The 15916-nt window shown below is 40.7% G+C and overlaps 1 protein-coding gene across 1 annotated transcript in view; it reads right to left on the reverse strand.

Annotated features, from left to right (window-relative positions):
• Positions 1 to 15916, reverse strand: part of SLC35F4 (solute carrier family 35 member F4) — a 231207-nt gene that overhangs the window by 23888 nt on the left and 191403 nt on the right. Inside the window, exon 2 of the mRNA XM_004738844.2 lies at positions 2760 to 2945. Within this exon, the coding sequence (XP_004738901.1) occupies positions 2760 to 2945 (186 nt within the window). The remainder of the gene's footprint in view (positions 1 to 2759; positions 2946 to 15916) is intronic.

Consider the following 15916-nt stretch of genomic DNA (forward strand, 5'->3'; position numbering starts at 1 on the left):
ATAGTGTGTTAGGGCCAACAACGGCAGATACAAGGCCATGTAGAAACAGAAGAGGGGCACTTGTTAAGTGATGGGGAGGGAAATGATCGGGAGAAACTTTCATGATGTAGTAACATTGACATGAGTCTGGAAGTGTGAGCCAGGTAGCTCCCTTTACTGTGTATAGACAATTCTTGCTCTTGATAACAGTCCTGCAAATCCTCTCTATAACCATGTGGCTTATGCAGAGAGCAGAGGGGAAAAATATAAAATGAGTGAGAGGGTGGAATAAGAGACTCTTGTCTTGGGAGTCTTGGAAGCAAACGTTAACCTACCCAGTAAAGTAGATATTACCACTCCCATTTTACAGATGAAGAAACTGAGGCTTGTGTTAAAAGTTGTCCAAGGTTGAACCTATGTTGGTATGACTCTAGGGTCCAAATCCTTTTATTCTGAATACTCATTCTGTCTAGGTTTCAGGCTTGAGCTCTTCATTCAACCCCTGGAAATTTCAGAAATGGTCTGGAGAAAAAATTCTGTTTCCTGACAGGAATGGTAGCCTGGCTTGAGGCTGAAGAGGAGGGATGCCTAAGAGAAAGGTGGACTCTTCAGATTACATTATTCTTGGGGACCATCTCACCAAGGAGGGATGATTCTGTAAAGGTTATCAGTATCCCGTTAAACTGATACCTGCCTTTGCTGTTGCTTTCTTCATAGACTGCTTGGTGCCACCATCGTACCATGGACAGTGCTCTTGATGCCACCGGTAGTCACCTAGATCCCCCCATAGCATCAAACCATTCTTCTGCTAGCTAGATTTACTTGTTGCCAGTTCTTTAATTTCACCATCTATCAATATCATAGAAAGACTGGGTCTCCAGAGCTCTTTTATTTTTCTGGTGGTTTAAAATTCTCTGCAGTCCTGCTTAGATGTATGGTTTTGTATAGACCATTAAAACGGATATATATACCAGGAATTCCATCCATTACCATGAAACCTGGTTAGAGTCATTAATGGCAGAGGCCACTGGAATTTGGAAACCTGGGTGCAATCAGTGTATGGCCCTGAGCTCATGTTTGATTCCAGTCTTAGCTTCTTTATCTGTCAGTGATAACACCTGTCTCATGGGATTTGTTTTGAGGTTTAAGTACATCACATTCATGAAAGCATGGTGAGCTGCTCTTCAGATCATTCTCCTTTTCTCTTTTTTCTTCAGTGCCCTGGAATACCCCCCAAGTGCCTTGTGAATCATCGCACAAAGTAAATTATGTCCTCTGTGATCTTTAATGGTATAGATTTTAAAATTTGTAGTCTGCCTATGATAGATAGAGCAAGTCTTTATTAACCAGTATATTTAATTAACTGGAACATTCTATTCTGCAGATAACTGGGATAATAGGAATATTACTGCAACTTATTAAAGCCAATTAAAACTTTCTGAAGACTTAAGATGTCATTTTCTTCATTTTTAAAAAGAACCTCAGCCTTGGGGTCAGTAGCTGCTCAGATACTATTTTAAAATACTGTCACTTTTTGAAAAATCTTTTCTTATATATATATAAAAAAAACCCAACCTCTTCTCAAATTAGGAGAGCCCTAGAAGAGGCTTTTCTATTTCTTCTATATCTTTGTTGACTATTCCCCATCCATACTAAGCACCCTGAATTCCATTCTTTTCTCAAAGTTCTGTTTTATTTTCAACTACCCATTTATTTTGGATGGAGTCTTTTGTTGTTTTTGCTGTTTTGTTATTGTTTTTAAGAAGGCAAGATATTTAATATGTTATTGAACAAACCGAAGGAATGAGTGGAAGGACACTGAAAATGCAGGTGGCAGAGATGGAAAGGAGGTGACCAAGGATGTAGCGAAAGGAGTTGACATTGGAAAGGTAGAAACACGCATGTTAACGGTGGCCCCAAAATATGGTAATTGGCAAACAAAAGAACAGAGACATCGTGGCACAGAGGAAAGCATCTGTTGGCATAGGATTGTTGATTGTTTTCACTCTTTTCAGAAGTGGAAGGGCAGTCACGTGACAAGAGGAAGTGAGTGAACTGGGAACTTGAGCACCTTCTCTGTGGAAGGCAATGAGATGTCCACTGCCAAGCAGGACAGAATGGGCAGCAGCCCAGTGGACTAAGCTACATTGGAAAATGATAAATTTGCCAGGAAATCCCTGGATCTGCTATCAGATTTATCTAGCAATTCTAATAATCTGAGTAACTTGGGAGTTGGTGGGTGTGGTCAAGCAGATGTGAGGAAAGGCTAGAGGTCTTGATTGACCAGTAAATGATGATCAGGGAGGCAGTGCAGTGTCCTGAAGAAGATATAAAACTGGGAAAACTAGAAGGATTCCAAGGACTGCCAGTTGTAACAAGCACAAAAACAGAGTCTGTGATTTTTTCTGGTGTTTTTAATCTCAGAGAGGGAGAGCGCTATTACTGCATCCCAGGGTTGAGATCAAAGATGCAGGGGTTTGACATCTTCAAGATGAGAAAACTAGTCACCTTATAAACTTAATTGAATGTCACTGTTTAATCATGTGTTAAGCCCTTCAACAACTGTCTCTGGTGTCCAGTTTCTCTGCTATACTGTACACCACTAATAGATCCTATCTATCCATTTCCCTTCTTCCTTCTTCCACTTGATAAACCTTCCCACTCCCACCCCTGAGAGTCCATGTAATGTCTCTGTGTTCTGGGCCAATGGTACCATCTTTCATGGCTGGTTAGAAGGTTACCTAGATGTACTGTTATTTAGGAGGAGGTCACCAGGGTACCTGATCTGTTTGGCCTTTCAACTCTGTGTCCACACACTCCAGAGGATCCTCGACTCTGAAGTTCAAGAATAGGAGCAGAAGAATCTTCAGTGACAGAAAGAGGGGACAGTTGTCTGCTGATGCCACTGTGGGAACTGGGGCAGTTGGCTCCTGGTTTACATCGAGTTACTGATGATCTGGAGGTACCTGGGAAGAAAGAGTTCATACAGTTTGAGGACTTCCCAGAAGAAAAACTGGAAACAGATTTAAGAAAAAAAAATTTTTTTTTTTTTTTTTTTTAAAGTGAGAGAGAACAAACAAGGATGAGGGACAAGGGGGAAGGATAAGCAGAGTTCCCACTGAGCAGGGAGACCAATCTCAGGACCCTGGGATCATGACCTGAGCCAAAAGCAGTGAGGCTTCACCGACTGAGCCACCCAGGTGCCCCCAAACCAGAAGCAGATTTTAAATCCCTCGGCAGTAAAACACATGGCAGCAGGAGTCACAGTCTCCATATCAGGGACATTCATTGAGCTCAATTGTAATTTTATAAGAGGGGCTCTTAAAAAGAAAATTCTATACTGGCAAGGTTTGTGTCCCCAAGATAAAGGGTCCTTTTAGATAAATCTGTCAACCAAAAACAAATTTGACAAAATGGTAAATGGTTTGGGTGGATACATCTGCTCTGAGTTAGAACTGCTAATGCAGTCAAATAGTTAACCTCAAGGGAAGGAAACGGTTCTGTCACAGGTGCTTTTTCCCTTTTCCTCCTAAGATTGACTGTTAAATTCTTAACCCATGAAACTGCCCATGGTGTTTCTTATGAAGTCCACTCTACACGTTTCCATTGAATTGGTCAGAAAAATCCAATTAGTTTGTGTCTTCTCAATCAACTCTGGCCTCTATCCACTCCCAGAGGAAAACCCAGCCTTCAGGATCCTCCATAGGCCCAGCCCCTCCTAATTCTGATTAGTCTTCCATGCATCCCCGCCCAGGGTGGGTCAGCTTCATGGGTCTTTGGACCATGCAGTCACTCAGGGCTCAGAAGGACCTCACACACCTCCCCCACAACTGTGTATAGTTGCCATGTGGAGGTTCTTTTATCTTTCTTTTTTTAAATTTAATTCAATCAGCCAACCTATTTAGTACCTCATTAGTGTTGGATGTAGTGTTCGATGATTCATTAGTTGCATATAACACCCAGTGCTCCTCACATCACATGCCCTCCTTAATGCCCAACACCCAGTTACCCTATCCCACACCACCTCCTTTTCTGCAACCCTCAGTTTGTTTCCTAGCATCAAGAGTCTCTAATGGTTTATCTCCCTCTCCTATTTCTTCCCATTCAATTTTCCCTACCTTCCCCTATGATCCTCTGAGCTATTTCTTATATTCCACATATGAGTGAAACCATATGAAAATTGTCTTTCTCTGATTGACTTATTTCACTTAGCATAGTACCCTCCAGTTCCATCCATGTTGATGCAAATGGTGGGTGTTCATCCTTTCTTGATGGCTGAGTAATATTCCACAGTATATATGAACCACATTTTCTGTATCCGCTCATCTGTTGAAGGACATCTTGTCTCCTTCCACAGTTTGGCTGTTGTCGACATTGCTGCTAGGAACATCGGGGTACATGTGGCCCTTCTTTCACTACATCTATATCTTTGGGGCTAATACCCAGTAGTGTAATTGCTGGATCATAGGGTAGCTCTATTTTTAACTTCTTGAGGGACCTCCATACTGTTTTCCAGAGTGGTTGCACCAGCTAGCATTCCCACCAACAGTGTAAAAGTGTTCCCCCTTCTCCATAGCCTTTCCAGCATTTGTTGTTCCTTGTCTTATTAATTTTAGTCATTCTAACTGGTGCTCTCTCATTGTGGTTTTGATTTGTATTTCCCTGATGACAAGTTATGTGGAGGATTTTTTTTCCTATGTCTTTTGGCCATTTGTATGTCTTCTTTGGAGAAGTGTCTGTTCATGTCTTCTGCCCATTACTTGGTCAGATTATTTGTTTTTTGGGTGTTCAATTTGAAAAGTTCTTTACAGATCTTGAAATCAGCCCTTTATCTGATATGTCATTTGCAAATATCTTCTCCTATTCCATAAGTTGCCTTTTAGTTTTGTTGACTGTTTCCTTTTCTGTGCAGAAGTTTTTTTTTATCTTGATGAAGTTCCAAAAGTTCATTTTTGCTTTTGTTTCCCTGGCCTTTAGAGACATGTCTTGCAAGAAGTTGCTGTGGCCGAGGTCAAAGAGGTTACTGGCTGTGTTCTTCTTTAGGATTTTAATGGGTTCCTGTCTCACATTTAAGTCTTTCGTCTATTTTGATTTTATCTTTTTGTATGGTTGTAAGAGAATGGTCCAATTTCATTCTTCTGCACATGGCTGTCCAATTTTCCCGGCACCATTTATTGAAGAGACTGGTTTTTTTTTTCAATTGGATATTCTTTCTTGCTTTGTTGAAGATTAGTTGACCATAATGTTGAAGGTCCCTTTCTGGGGTCTCTATTTTTTTTTTAAGATTTTATTTATTGATTTGACATAGAGCGAGAGATCACAAATAGGCAGAGAGGCAGGCAGAGGGGGAAAGGGAAGCAGGCTCCCCGCTGAGCAGAGAGCCCAATGAGGGGCTTGATCCCAGGACCCTGAGATCATGACCTGAGCTGAAGGCAGAAGCTCAACCCACTGAGCCACCCAGGAGCCCCGGAGTCTCTATTCTGTTCCATTGATCTATGTGTCTGTTTTTGGGCCAGTACCTGGACATGCTGTCCTGATGATTACAGCTTTTCAATACAGCTTGAAATCTGTATCAATACATTGCGATGCCCCCTGTTTTGGCTTTCTTTTTCAACATTCCCCTGGTTATTCGGGGTCTTTTCTGGTTCCATACAAATTTTAGGATTACTTATTGCAGCTTTGTGAAAAATGTTGATGGTATTTTGATAGGGATTGCATTGAATGTGTAGATTTCTTTTATCTTTTAACTTGTTTTTTGTAAGTAATTTCCAATGGGGTAATGGAGCACACACAGGGGGCTTAGTCTCAGAGCCTCAGCTCAGGTGTGGTTTTGCCTCCAGTTGCCTCCCCACCTCCTGGGGTGGGTTTTCAGCAACCACTCCCATGTCTTTGCTTAGCAATCCTACAGGGACCTGGGTATAGGTGGGGGGAGTTTTGGGATCTCAGAGTGAGACCCCCAGTGTCTGTGGGGGCTTGCTCTCACACAGCAAGTATCCTGTGTCCAAGGGAACAGATTTTAAATAGCAAATAAAAAATACCTTGGTTAAGTGGAGAGCGAGACAGAGAAGGAGAAAGAGAAAGAGCATAAGAAAGGAAAAAGCCATTTTCTGCTTTTTGAAAAAGGGGCTCTGCATTTTCACTTTGCACTGGGCCTCCTAATGACACAGCTGGCCTTGCTCAGACCTGAGCACTCCATTCCAACTAGGCTGGTTCTGGCTGTGTTCTGATACCTTCCTCTCACTACTGACAACTCTTAAGTCTTTAACTGGGTTGTGCCTCCACCTGGAACATTCTGAATCTACCCAAATCTTTAAACACTATGATCAAATCCTGATTGGTTCATGCAGTCTTTACTGTTAAATCACATGCACCTATACTTTCTTTGAACGTTTACTGTCTGAGCTCATTTGACGATAGTCTTCACTCACTGCCCCAATGCTTCACTTTCTCCTGTGTGAACCCTTTTACTCCCTCCACCTGCAGAGGCTGCTTGGCTTTGTTCTCTCTCTCTCTCTCAGTAAACTTTTAATTTTGAAATAATTTTACATTTACAGAAAAATTGAAAAGATAGTTCCGGGAGTTCCCATATGCTCTTTAGCTAGTTTCCTCTAATGGTAACATCTTGCATCCACCCCCCTCGTGCATTTGTCAAAATGAGGAGATTAACATTGGCGATTACTCTTTATCACACTCCAAACCTCATTTGGATTTCTCTAGCTTTGTCACTAATGGCCTTTTCCTGTTCTGGGACCCCACTCGGGACACCACATTACATTCAGCCATTGTGTCTCCTTAGCTGCCTATGTTTGTTCACAGAGTACATTTATTTTTCCTTGAAAGTTAAGAGTTCCTCTATTTCCATGGATATAAGGGGAGGAACAGAGGCCGTCCTCCTCACTGGTCATGAAGGTTCTTTCTTGGTGTGGTGCTTGAGAGATGGTAGAAGCCAGAAAATGAAGAGCAAAATCTTGAAATAGCAATGGCATCTTTGTTTTAGTTTGATTTTGAATAATCATGTCACGTACTATGTGAGTCATCACTTGAAGTATTCAAATCGGAACCTCAAGAAGCAGGGACATTCAGAAAAAGAAAGCCTGAATTCCTGAACCATGATCTCCAACAAGCACCTAGCAAACAGCGGAGTAACTTGGCTGTGAGTGCTAGTTCTTCTGTCTGGTCCTCCCTATCTATGACAAAGGGTATCTTGTTTTCTTTTCTTTTTTTCTCAGTCTTGGGAAAACAAAAAGAGGTTCATAAAAATAGTTAGTCATACCATCTATTATTAAATGTCTTCAAGTTGGCCTTATTGAGATGTATTATCTAATCTTGGATTCAAAAGAATAAAAAATGTATGGCTACTCAAATAAGCAACAGAAGAATTACATATTGATTATTATGCTCAAATTAATGTTATTATAATACTGTTGCCATAAAAGTGTCAAAAATAGGGGCACCTGAGTGGCTCAGTGGGTTAAGCCTCTGCCTTTGGCTCAGGTCATGATCTCAGGGTCCTGGGGTCGAGCCCCACATCAGGCTCTCTGCTCAGGGACCCTGTTTCCCCCTCTCCCTCTGCTTGTCTCTCTGCCTACTTGTGATCTCTCTCTCTGTGTCAAATAAATATATAAAATCTTTTTTTAAAAGTGTCAAAAATACATAAGCTTCTTATTTTACGTATCCAAGATGTTTACTGTGCTCACAACTGTGCTTCGCAACTGTGTTTCTAATTAAATATTTCTAATTCAACGAGAAGAATGTCTAAAGCTCAGTGAATGCTCATTTATTTATGCTCTTCCACAGGGGCTAATGTACAGATACTTCAAGAGTCATTTTTTTTATAAAGATTTTCATTTATTTGACAGAGAGAGATCACAAGTAGGCAGAGAGGCAGGCAGAGAGAGAGAGAGGAGGAAGCAGGCTCCCTGCTGAGCAGAGAGCCTGATGCGGGACTCGATCCCAGGACCCTGAGATCATGACCTGAGCCGAAGGCAGCGGCTTAACCCACTGAGCCACCCAGGCGCCCAAGAGTCATTTTTATCTTTCAAGTATTTTTCATAATTTATTTTACACGAGTTGTGCCTCCTCCTGTTTTCTTATGTGAATATCAGGTTTCATTTTGTGATCATTTAATAATTATAAGTGGAAAGGAGGAAATCCAAAAATAGGGTGGGAAGTTAGTTGAGCAAGAATTGAGATAAAATATGGGCCATAGTTACTAAGAAGTTGGTAAATCACGTGCAGCTGAGAGTGTTGGATTTGTAAGCCAAACAGTGATTTCTCTTGTTTCCTCATTTTCACTGGCTTCTGTACCACCTGGTCCATATGCAGTAAGGCTCAACACCCATTTCCTGCAGCCATTTGCCTCACACTGGTTGATTTATGGAAGAGATCTGAGAGTAGGCGAGCCACTGGATACATTTAAAATCATTGTCCTAAAAAGGGCAATCTTTAAACTTCAGAGCCAAGCCCAGAGGCCATATTCAGAGCTTGGGCCATGAAATAGTCATCTCCAATCCTGGAAAACAAAAACAGTGTCCCATGCTACATGGTCTTGTACCCTTCAATTACTATAAAGCCACGTCTGACAAAAATAATATTCAGAACGTCACCTGGGTTGCAGTCAAGGATCATAAATAAATCATGTCTATTTTCTATTTTCTATGCCACAGTGAGTGCCTGGGCATTGCAAATTCAGTTAGTGAACAGTGTTCAGACTTTAATAGGTATTGAGAGTAAACTGAATTAGAAGTGATAGGTTGGAAGCCTCTCATTAGTCACACCAGATCATCTCCCCGCCCCTTGTAAAGACAACTATTCACCTGAGCCAGCCCTAGGAGTGGGGCCATCTTGGTGCCATTCTTCATATTTTCCAGGGACAAGAATATAATTTCTTCATTTGCACTGGTTAGGTTCTGCATGTTCCCCAAATCGATTTACCTCAACAAGTAGTTATTAAGCACCCATTCTAGGCAGGTATTGTGTTCAGAACAGGAGTAAAGACAAATCAAGGACACACAATCCATGCCTGCATGGTGCTCTCAACATAGTATTGGAGTTAGACATGTAAGCAATTAACCATAATTTAATGTGAATTGGAGAGCAAGAAGAAAGGGAGTGATTCATTCTGCCTGGAGCAGGGAAGACATCAAAGTTGGCTTTGAAGGAAGAGCAGAACTTTGCTGGGCAGAGTTCTACAGTGAGAAATAAGCAGTAGAATCAGAGGCAACCATAAGAGCAAATATTCAGAGGGGTAAAGAACGTGCTGTGAGACAATGGTAAGATGAACAACTCTAAGATGCTGAATTCTGAGTACAAACAAGGCTTGAAAATCTTTTGAGGAGTGGTTCTCAGATGGTCTCAGTTCTCAAATGGTCCACAGAATGTACTCAATAAATGCAGAGTTCGGTTGCAAATGGTTCTCAAATGGTCCATAGAACGTGCTCAATAAATGCAGAGTATTATAACAAAAAATAAACACATAAACAAAAATGACTATTAGTGGTATTTTATTGGTTAGAACGTCTGATTTCATAAAAGAAATCCAAACTCGACCCAGTTTCAGCAAAAATGGAGAGGTTTTAGGAGCTTAGCAACCAAGGGACAGAACAGCCAGGAATGTCCCTAAGCCTCAGGAACACCTGGGACTGGGGAGTAGTGTAGGTGAACCATCTCCCATCTCCCACTGCAGGTGCAAGCTGCCTGTCTTCTCACTTGGCTGCTGTTGGCCTTTCTCTGCTGAAAATTTGGTTGTTTGAAGCTCCCAGGTTTCCAGTCTTATAGCCTTAGCCTCCAGGAGAAGTCCAGTTTCCCAGAGTCAAAAATCTTGAGGCAGAAACTTGTGTCTTATACTGACACCTGGTCCAACTTCTGTGGACAGAGAACACTGTGACAACACTGGGAGAGGGTGGGTGGGGCTGGGCAGACAGGGCCTAGGGCATCCATTTAGAAACGTCCAAGCAAAACAGGGAAGAACTATAGAGGCTGAGTAAAACAACTGCCTAGCCAGAGTATAAAGTGTAGGGTTCTCAGATAACAACTTGAAACACCAAGCAATAAAGAGTAACTAGGAAAAGCTCTTTGGATTGTAGGTAAGAGGTTCTGTAGGTAAGAGGTTCTGTGTGAGCCAAGGGCAAGATGACTTGGAAGATAATAGACATCAGTCTAAGAAGAGCCCTGCCATTGACTCTTAATCTCTCATGAACACAAAAGGTCAATGACACATTTGGTTCTACTGAGCATTATACTGAACAGTGAGCTGAAGGTCTGAATCCTCGCTTGCCCCAAGCTATGAGCCTACTTACTTGAAATATCACAGGTAGCTCTGGTGCCCAAACCTAAAGGCAGAGTTAATGAGAATACAAAAGGCAATGACACAATCCAGGGGATAGGGGTGACAGGATGGCAAGGGAAGTGGGGTTGGAGGGGTAGGAGCTGTATGACCAGAGGCAGCATACTATCCTGGACAGACTTCCATGAAAGGCAAGATACCAACTGGCTACATTCTCTCAAGGAAATCACCGGACCTTTCTTTGTATTCTTTAGACTCTGAAATTTAATGATGGAACAAAATGGTTTCCTAAATCCCTACAGCTTTCTCTCTATTGATTTAAAGATTTTTACATTTTAAATTCAATTTAATTAACATATAGTGTATTATTAGTTTTAGAGGTAGAATTCAGTGAGTCATCAGTTGCATAAAACACCCAGTGCTCATTACTTCAAGGGCCTTCCTTAATGCCCATCACCCAGTTACCCCATCCCACCACCCACCTCCCTACAGCAATCCTCAGTTTGTTTACTATAATTAATAGTCTCTTATGGTTTGCCTCCCTCTCTGTTTTCTTCTTATTTTATTTTTCCTTCCCTCCCCTTATGTTCATTGTTTTATTTCTTAAATTCCACATATGAGTGAAATCATATGGTATTTGTCTTTCTCTGAATTATTTTGCTTAGCATAATACTCTCTAGTTCATCCACATCATTGCAAATGGCAAGATTTCATTCTTTTTGATGGCTGAGTAATATTTCATTGTGTATATATATCTCACATCTTTTTCAAACAATCACCTGCTAATCATGTTTAACCATAAAACAAACTCTATTTTTAACTAATTTTTTATAGTCATTTATATTAGTCAAGTCTCCAGAAGTGAGAAAGAGCAAACTCAAATTAGGATACTTTATTTAAAAGGTGGTCCAAAGAAGGGCCATATGTACCCCAGTGTTCATAGCTGCAATGGCCACAATCTGCCAAACTGTGGAAAGAACCAAGTTGCCCTTCAACAGACGAATGGGTAAAGAAGACATGGTCCATATATACAATGGACTATTACTCAGCTATCAGAAAGGATGAACACCCAACTTTTGTATCAACATGGACGGGACTGGAGGAGATTAAGCTGAGTGAAGTAAGTTAAGCAGAGAAAGTCAATTATCATATGGTTTCACTTACTTGTGGAACATAAGGAATAACATGGAGGACATTAGGAGAAGGAAAGGAAAAGTGAATTGGGGGAAATAGGATGGGGAGATGAAGCATGAGAGAACTTGGACTCTCAGAAACAAACTGAGGGTTTTGGGGGGTGTGGGGGGATGGGTGAGCCTGGTGGTGGGTGTAAAGGATGGCATATATTGCATGCGGCACTGGGTGTAGTCCATAAACAATGAATCTTGTAACACTGAAAAAATAAAATAAAAATAAATAAAAGGTGGTCAAGGTACAGGGCTACTGGGTCATGTGGTTCCCTAAGTTGGCCACTGAAGCATCATCTGGGAGTTCATTAGAAATGCAGCCACCTTAGACCTATTAAATTAGACACTGCTGTGGGGGTAACCTATGATTTAAGAAGCCCCCCAGGTGATTCCAATGCAAGTGAAAAAGTTGAGAACTACTACCTGTCATACCCCAAAAGGGAGGGCAGTACCCAGGTGTAGCAATGGATCTTACTATACTTAGGCCTGAAAGTACAAGGAGAGGGAGAGATTAGAAAAATCTGGAAGGAAGGGCTTGCCTGATAAGAATTACAACTTTTCATTAAGTAAGCACCCACCTAGGGCTGCCTGAAAATACTCCTTTTCTTTGATATCTCTTAGGGAATCCCCATTGATCAGGAAGCCGAAGTCAGAGGACAAGAGAGTCTGTTTCTGCAGTCCTTATAGTTCAACCACCACAAAGAAGGGCAAGTAGAGAGAGGTTACGGGGCAGGTAGAAAGAAAATCTGGAAAGGCAAAGGCATCTGATCTATCATGTTTCTACAATAATAATATTACAATTACAAAATCAGAGGCTGGAACACGTGATCTTTTAGCTTTAAGCTTCTTTGATTGAGGATTCTTCTTTGATTATTCTTCCAACCAATCTTTTGAAAATTATACTTTATACATAAAACTAACTTTGACTATTTTCAAATAATGTTTTATAAGTGTGTTTCTTTTAAATATCCATGATCTTTTCTGTGAAGATATTTATAATCACTGAAGAAACATCAAATACAGAAACGTAATCCTGAATTTTCATGTGGAGTTGGTTGGAAGCCACAATTATCACTTTGACATTTTGTCTTGGAAAAAGAGATATGGACTCTGAAAAACAATCTGAGGGTTTTGAAGGGGCGGGGGGTGGGAGGTCGGGGTACCAGGTGGTGGGTATTATAGAGGGCACGGATTGCATGGAGCACTGAGTGTGGTGCAAAAATAATGAATATTGTTATGCTGAAAATAAAACAAACAAACAAAATGAATTACTCTCTTTGTATTTAAATGTGAAATGAAATATAATGTGTTATTTTATAACTGTGAAATAAATGCTGTTGGCAAGGAAAAAAAGAGGGTATCAGCAATTCAACAAAAGATTATATGAAAAGCTATATTTCATATTTCATCAAATTACAATGGCAGCAAATATTCCTTGTAGTGAGGGAGTATTTATTGTCATATCGGTTGGGTTTTCATTGAAGTTCATATAGAATTTGCAATTAAGTTACTCACTTACTGGATAAACACTTAGTCCTAGAATTATTAAAAGGGGTTAACATGGTGGATGTTTTCACAAGCACTATATCAACCTTCTGATTCAATCTGTACCACCTTATTCTTTCTTTTTTTAAAATTTTTTCTCACCATAGCACATACCCTCCCCAATGTCCATCCCCCAGCCACCCCATCCCTCTCACCCCTTTCCCCTCCAGCAATCCTCAGTTTGCTTCCTGAGATTAAGAGTCTCTTATGGTTTGTCTCCCTCTCTGGTTTCATCGTTTTTCATTTTTCCTTTAAAGCCCAAACCCTCCTAGCACAGCACGGCTTTATTTATCACGTACAATTCACTCTCTATAGCTCTGAACACTTTAAAAAAAAAGATTTTATTTATTTGTATGGGAGAGAGAAAGAGAGCACAAGCAGGGGGAAGGGCAGAAGGAGAGGGCTAGGGAGAAGCAGATTCCCCACCAAGAAGGGAGCCCGACTCAGGGCTCTATTCCAACACACTGAGATCATGAGCTGAGGGGAAGGCAGATGCTTAACAGGCTGAGTTACCCAGGCACCTCTGAACACTCTTGATTCATTTCATAGAGAGATCTCTTTTAAAATAAACTGTCTGCTTTGATTTGAATTTCCCTGATGGCTAATGATGTTGAACATTTTTTCATGTGTCTGTTAGCCATTCATATGTCTTCTTTGGAGAAGTGTCTGTTCATGTCTTCTACCCATTTTTTGACTTGATCCTTTGTTTTTTGCATTTGAGTTTGAGAAGTTCTTTATAGATCTTGAATACCAGCCCTTTATCTGTACTGTCATTTGCAAATAACTTCTCCCATTCCATGGGTTGCCTCTTAGCTTTGTTGACGTTAACTGTTTTCTTTCTTTGCTGTACAGAAGCTTTTTATCTTCATGAGGTCCCCAAAATTCATTTTCACTTTTGTTTCCCTTGCCTATGTGATACCACCTTACACTAGTTAGAATGGCAAAAATCGACAAGGCAGAAACAACAAATTTTGGAGATGTGGAGAAAGAGGAACCCTCTTACAGTGTTGGTAGGAATGCAAGTTGGTGCAGCCACTTTGGAAAACAGTGTGGAGATTCCTCAAAAAGTTAAAAATAGAGCTACCCTGGGACCCAGCAATTGCACTACTAGGTATTTACCCCAAAGATACAGATGTAGTGAAAAGAAGGGGCACATGCCCCTCTCTGTTCACAATAGCCTCCTTGTCCACAATAGTCAAACTGTGGAAGGAGCCAAGCTGCCCTTCAACAGATGAATGGATAAAAAAGATGTGGTTCATATATACAATGGAATATTACTCAGCCATCAGAAATGATGAATACCCACCATTTGTATCAACATGGATGGAACTGGAGGGATTATGCTAAGTAGAGAAAGACAATTATCATATGGTTTTATTTATATGTGGAACATAAAGTATAGCATGGAGGACATAGGAGAAGGGAGGGAAAAATGAAGAGGGGAGGAGTCAGAGGGGGAGGTGAACAATGAGGGACTATGGACAATGAGAAACTAACTGAGGGTTTCAGAGGGGAGGGGGTGGGAGCATGGGTTGACATGGTGCTGGGTATTAAGGAAGGCATGTATTGAATGGAGCACTAGGTATTAAACACAAACAATGAATCACTGAACACTACATCAAAAACATAAAATAAAATAAACTTGTTGTTGATTATATTATTATCCACAATTTTTGTATCAAAAAATTTTTAGGACTTGCTAATTATCTTATTGCAAATGATAATCAAATGTCCGTTAACTGAAAGCTAGATTTTCAAGATGTAAATCTGAAATATATGGGTACCTACACATGCATACTAAAGTGACCTTTTTAAAAATCTTTTAAAACCTGGGGCACCTGGTTGGCTCAGTGGGTTAAAGCCTCTGCCTTCAGCTCAGGTCATGATCCCAGGGTCCTGGGATAGAGTCCCGCAATGGGCTCTCTGCTCAGCAGAGAGCCCGCTTCCCCCCCCCCCCGCCTGCTTCTCTGCCTACTTGTGATCTGTCTCTCTGTCAAATTAATAAATAAATAATCTTTTAAAAAAATCTTTTAAAACCTAATTTATTTTTATTCACCTAAAACCTGTAATTGGAAGGAAGGACTAATAATTTGTCTATTTCTGCTATATACATCTTGTCCCTAAAACAGTACTAATTTATTCTATCTGGAATGTGATTTATTTTCTCTACCAGTAAATATCTTTAAAACTAAAAAGTATGTCACTGCTCCCTATTTTTACAATATAAAAATAAAAATGTCTAGCACTTATTTAACACCATCATGTGCCAAGAGTTTTACATACATGATTTCCTGACAACACAATACGGTGGGGTGGATTTTACTATTCCCATTTTATAGATGAAGAAAGTGGATCTCCAACAGCCCAAATAAGGATTTTCGAAATCAAGGCAGGTTCAGTTCCAAAGCCCATATTCTCTCCAGTATAATTTGTCGTCCTTCCCATTTCAGCCTATCAATGTTGTTGAACTCTTTCTATATGATAGAGGAAATAGTTCTGTGGTACAGAAAATAAGGACAGTTACTGTTCAGAGAGTGACGAGCTTAATTTCAGCCTGAGCAGTTAGGGAATACTTAGCAAAGGATGCTAGATTCCAGCAGATGCTAGCACAGGACAGGGTTTGGATAGGAAGAGAGTCTAGAACAGCTTCCAACAAAGGAAAGTGAGGGATTTTGCCCTTTTAGTTGTTGAGAGTGAAAGAGAGGGATGATGAGTTGGAAGCAGAGTCTCTTGAAGGCAAAATTGGCAGGAGAGGGCAGGATGCACAGAACAGATAGAACCTAGAAGGAAGACATCTATTTGGAAGTTGTTCAAGCAAAACATGCTCTTTATAGAGAGAGGGGACTCCCCCTTTAGAAACATGTATGGCAATGGGACCCTTTTTTCCCTGCCAAGCATGCACTTGGTAAAATTCAAAAGAACA

This window comes from Mustela putorius, unplaced genomic scaffold (genome assembly GCF_011764305.1).
Source record: "Mustela putorius furo isolate JIRA1106 unplaced genomic scaffold, ASM1176430v1.1 tig00000129_pilon_pilon_pilon, whole genome shotgun sequence".
NCBI classification, from domain to species: Eukaryota; Metazoa; Chordata; class Mammalia; order Carnivora; family Mustelidae; genus Mustela; species Mustela putorius.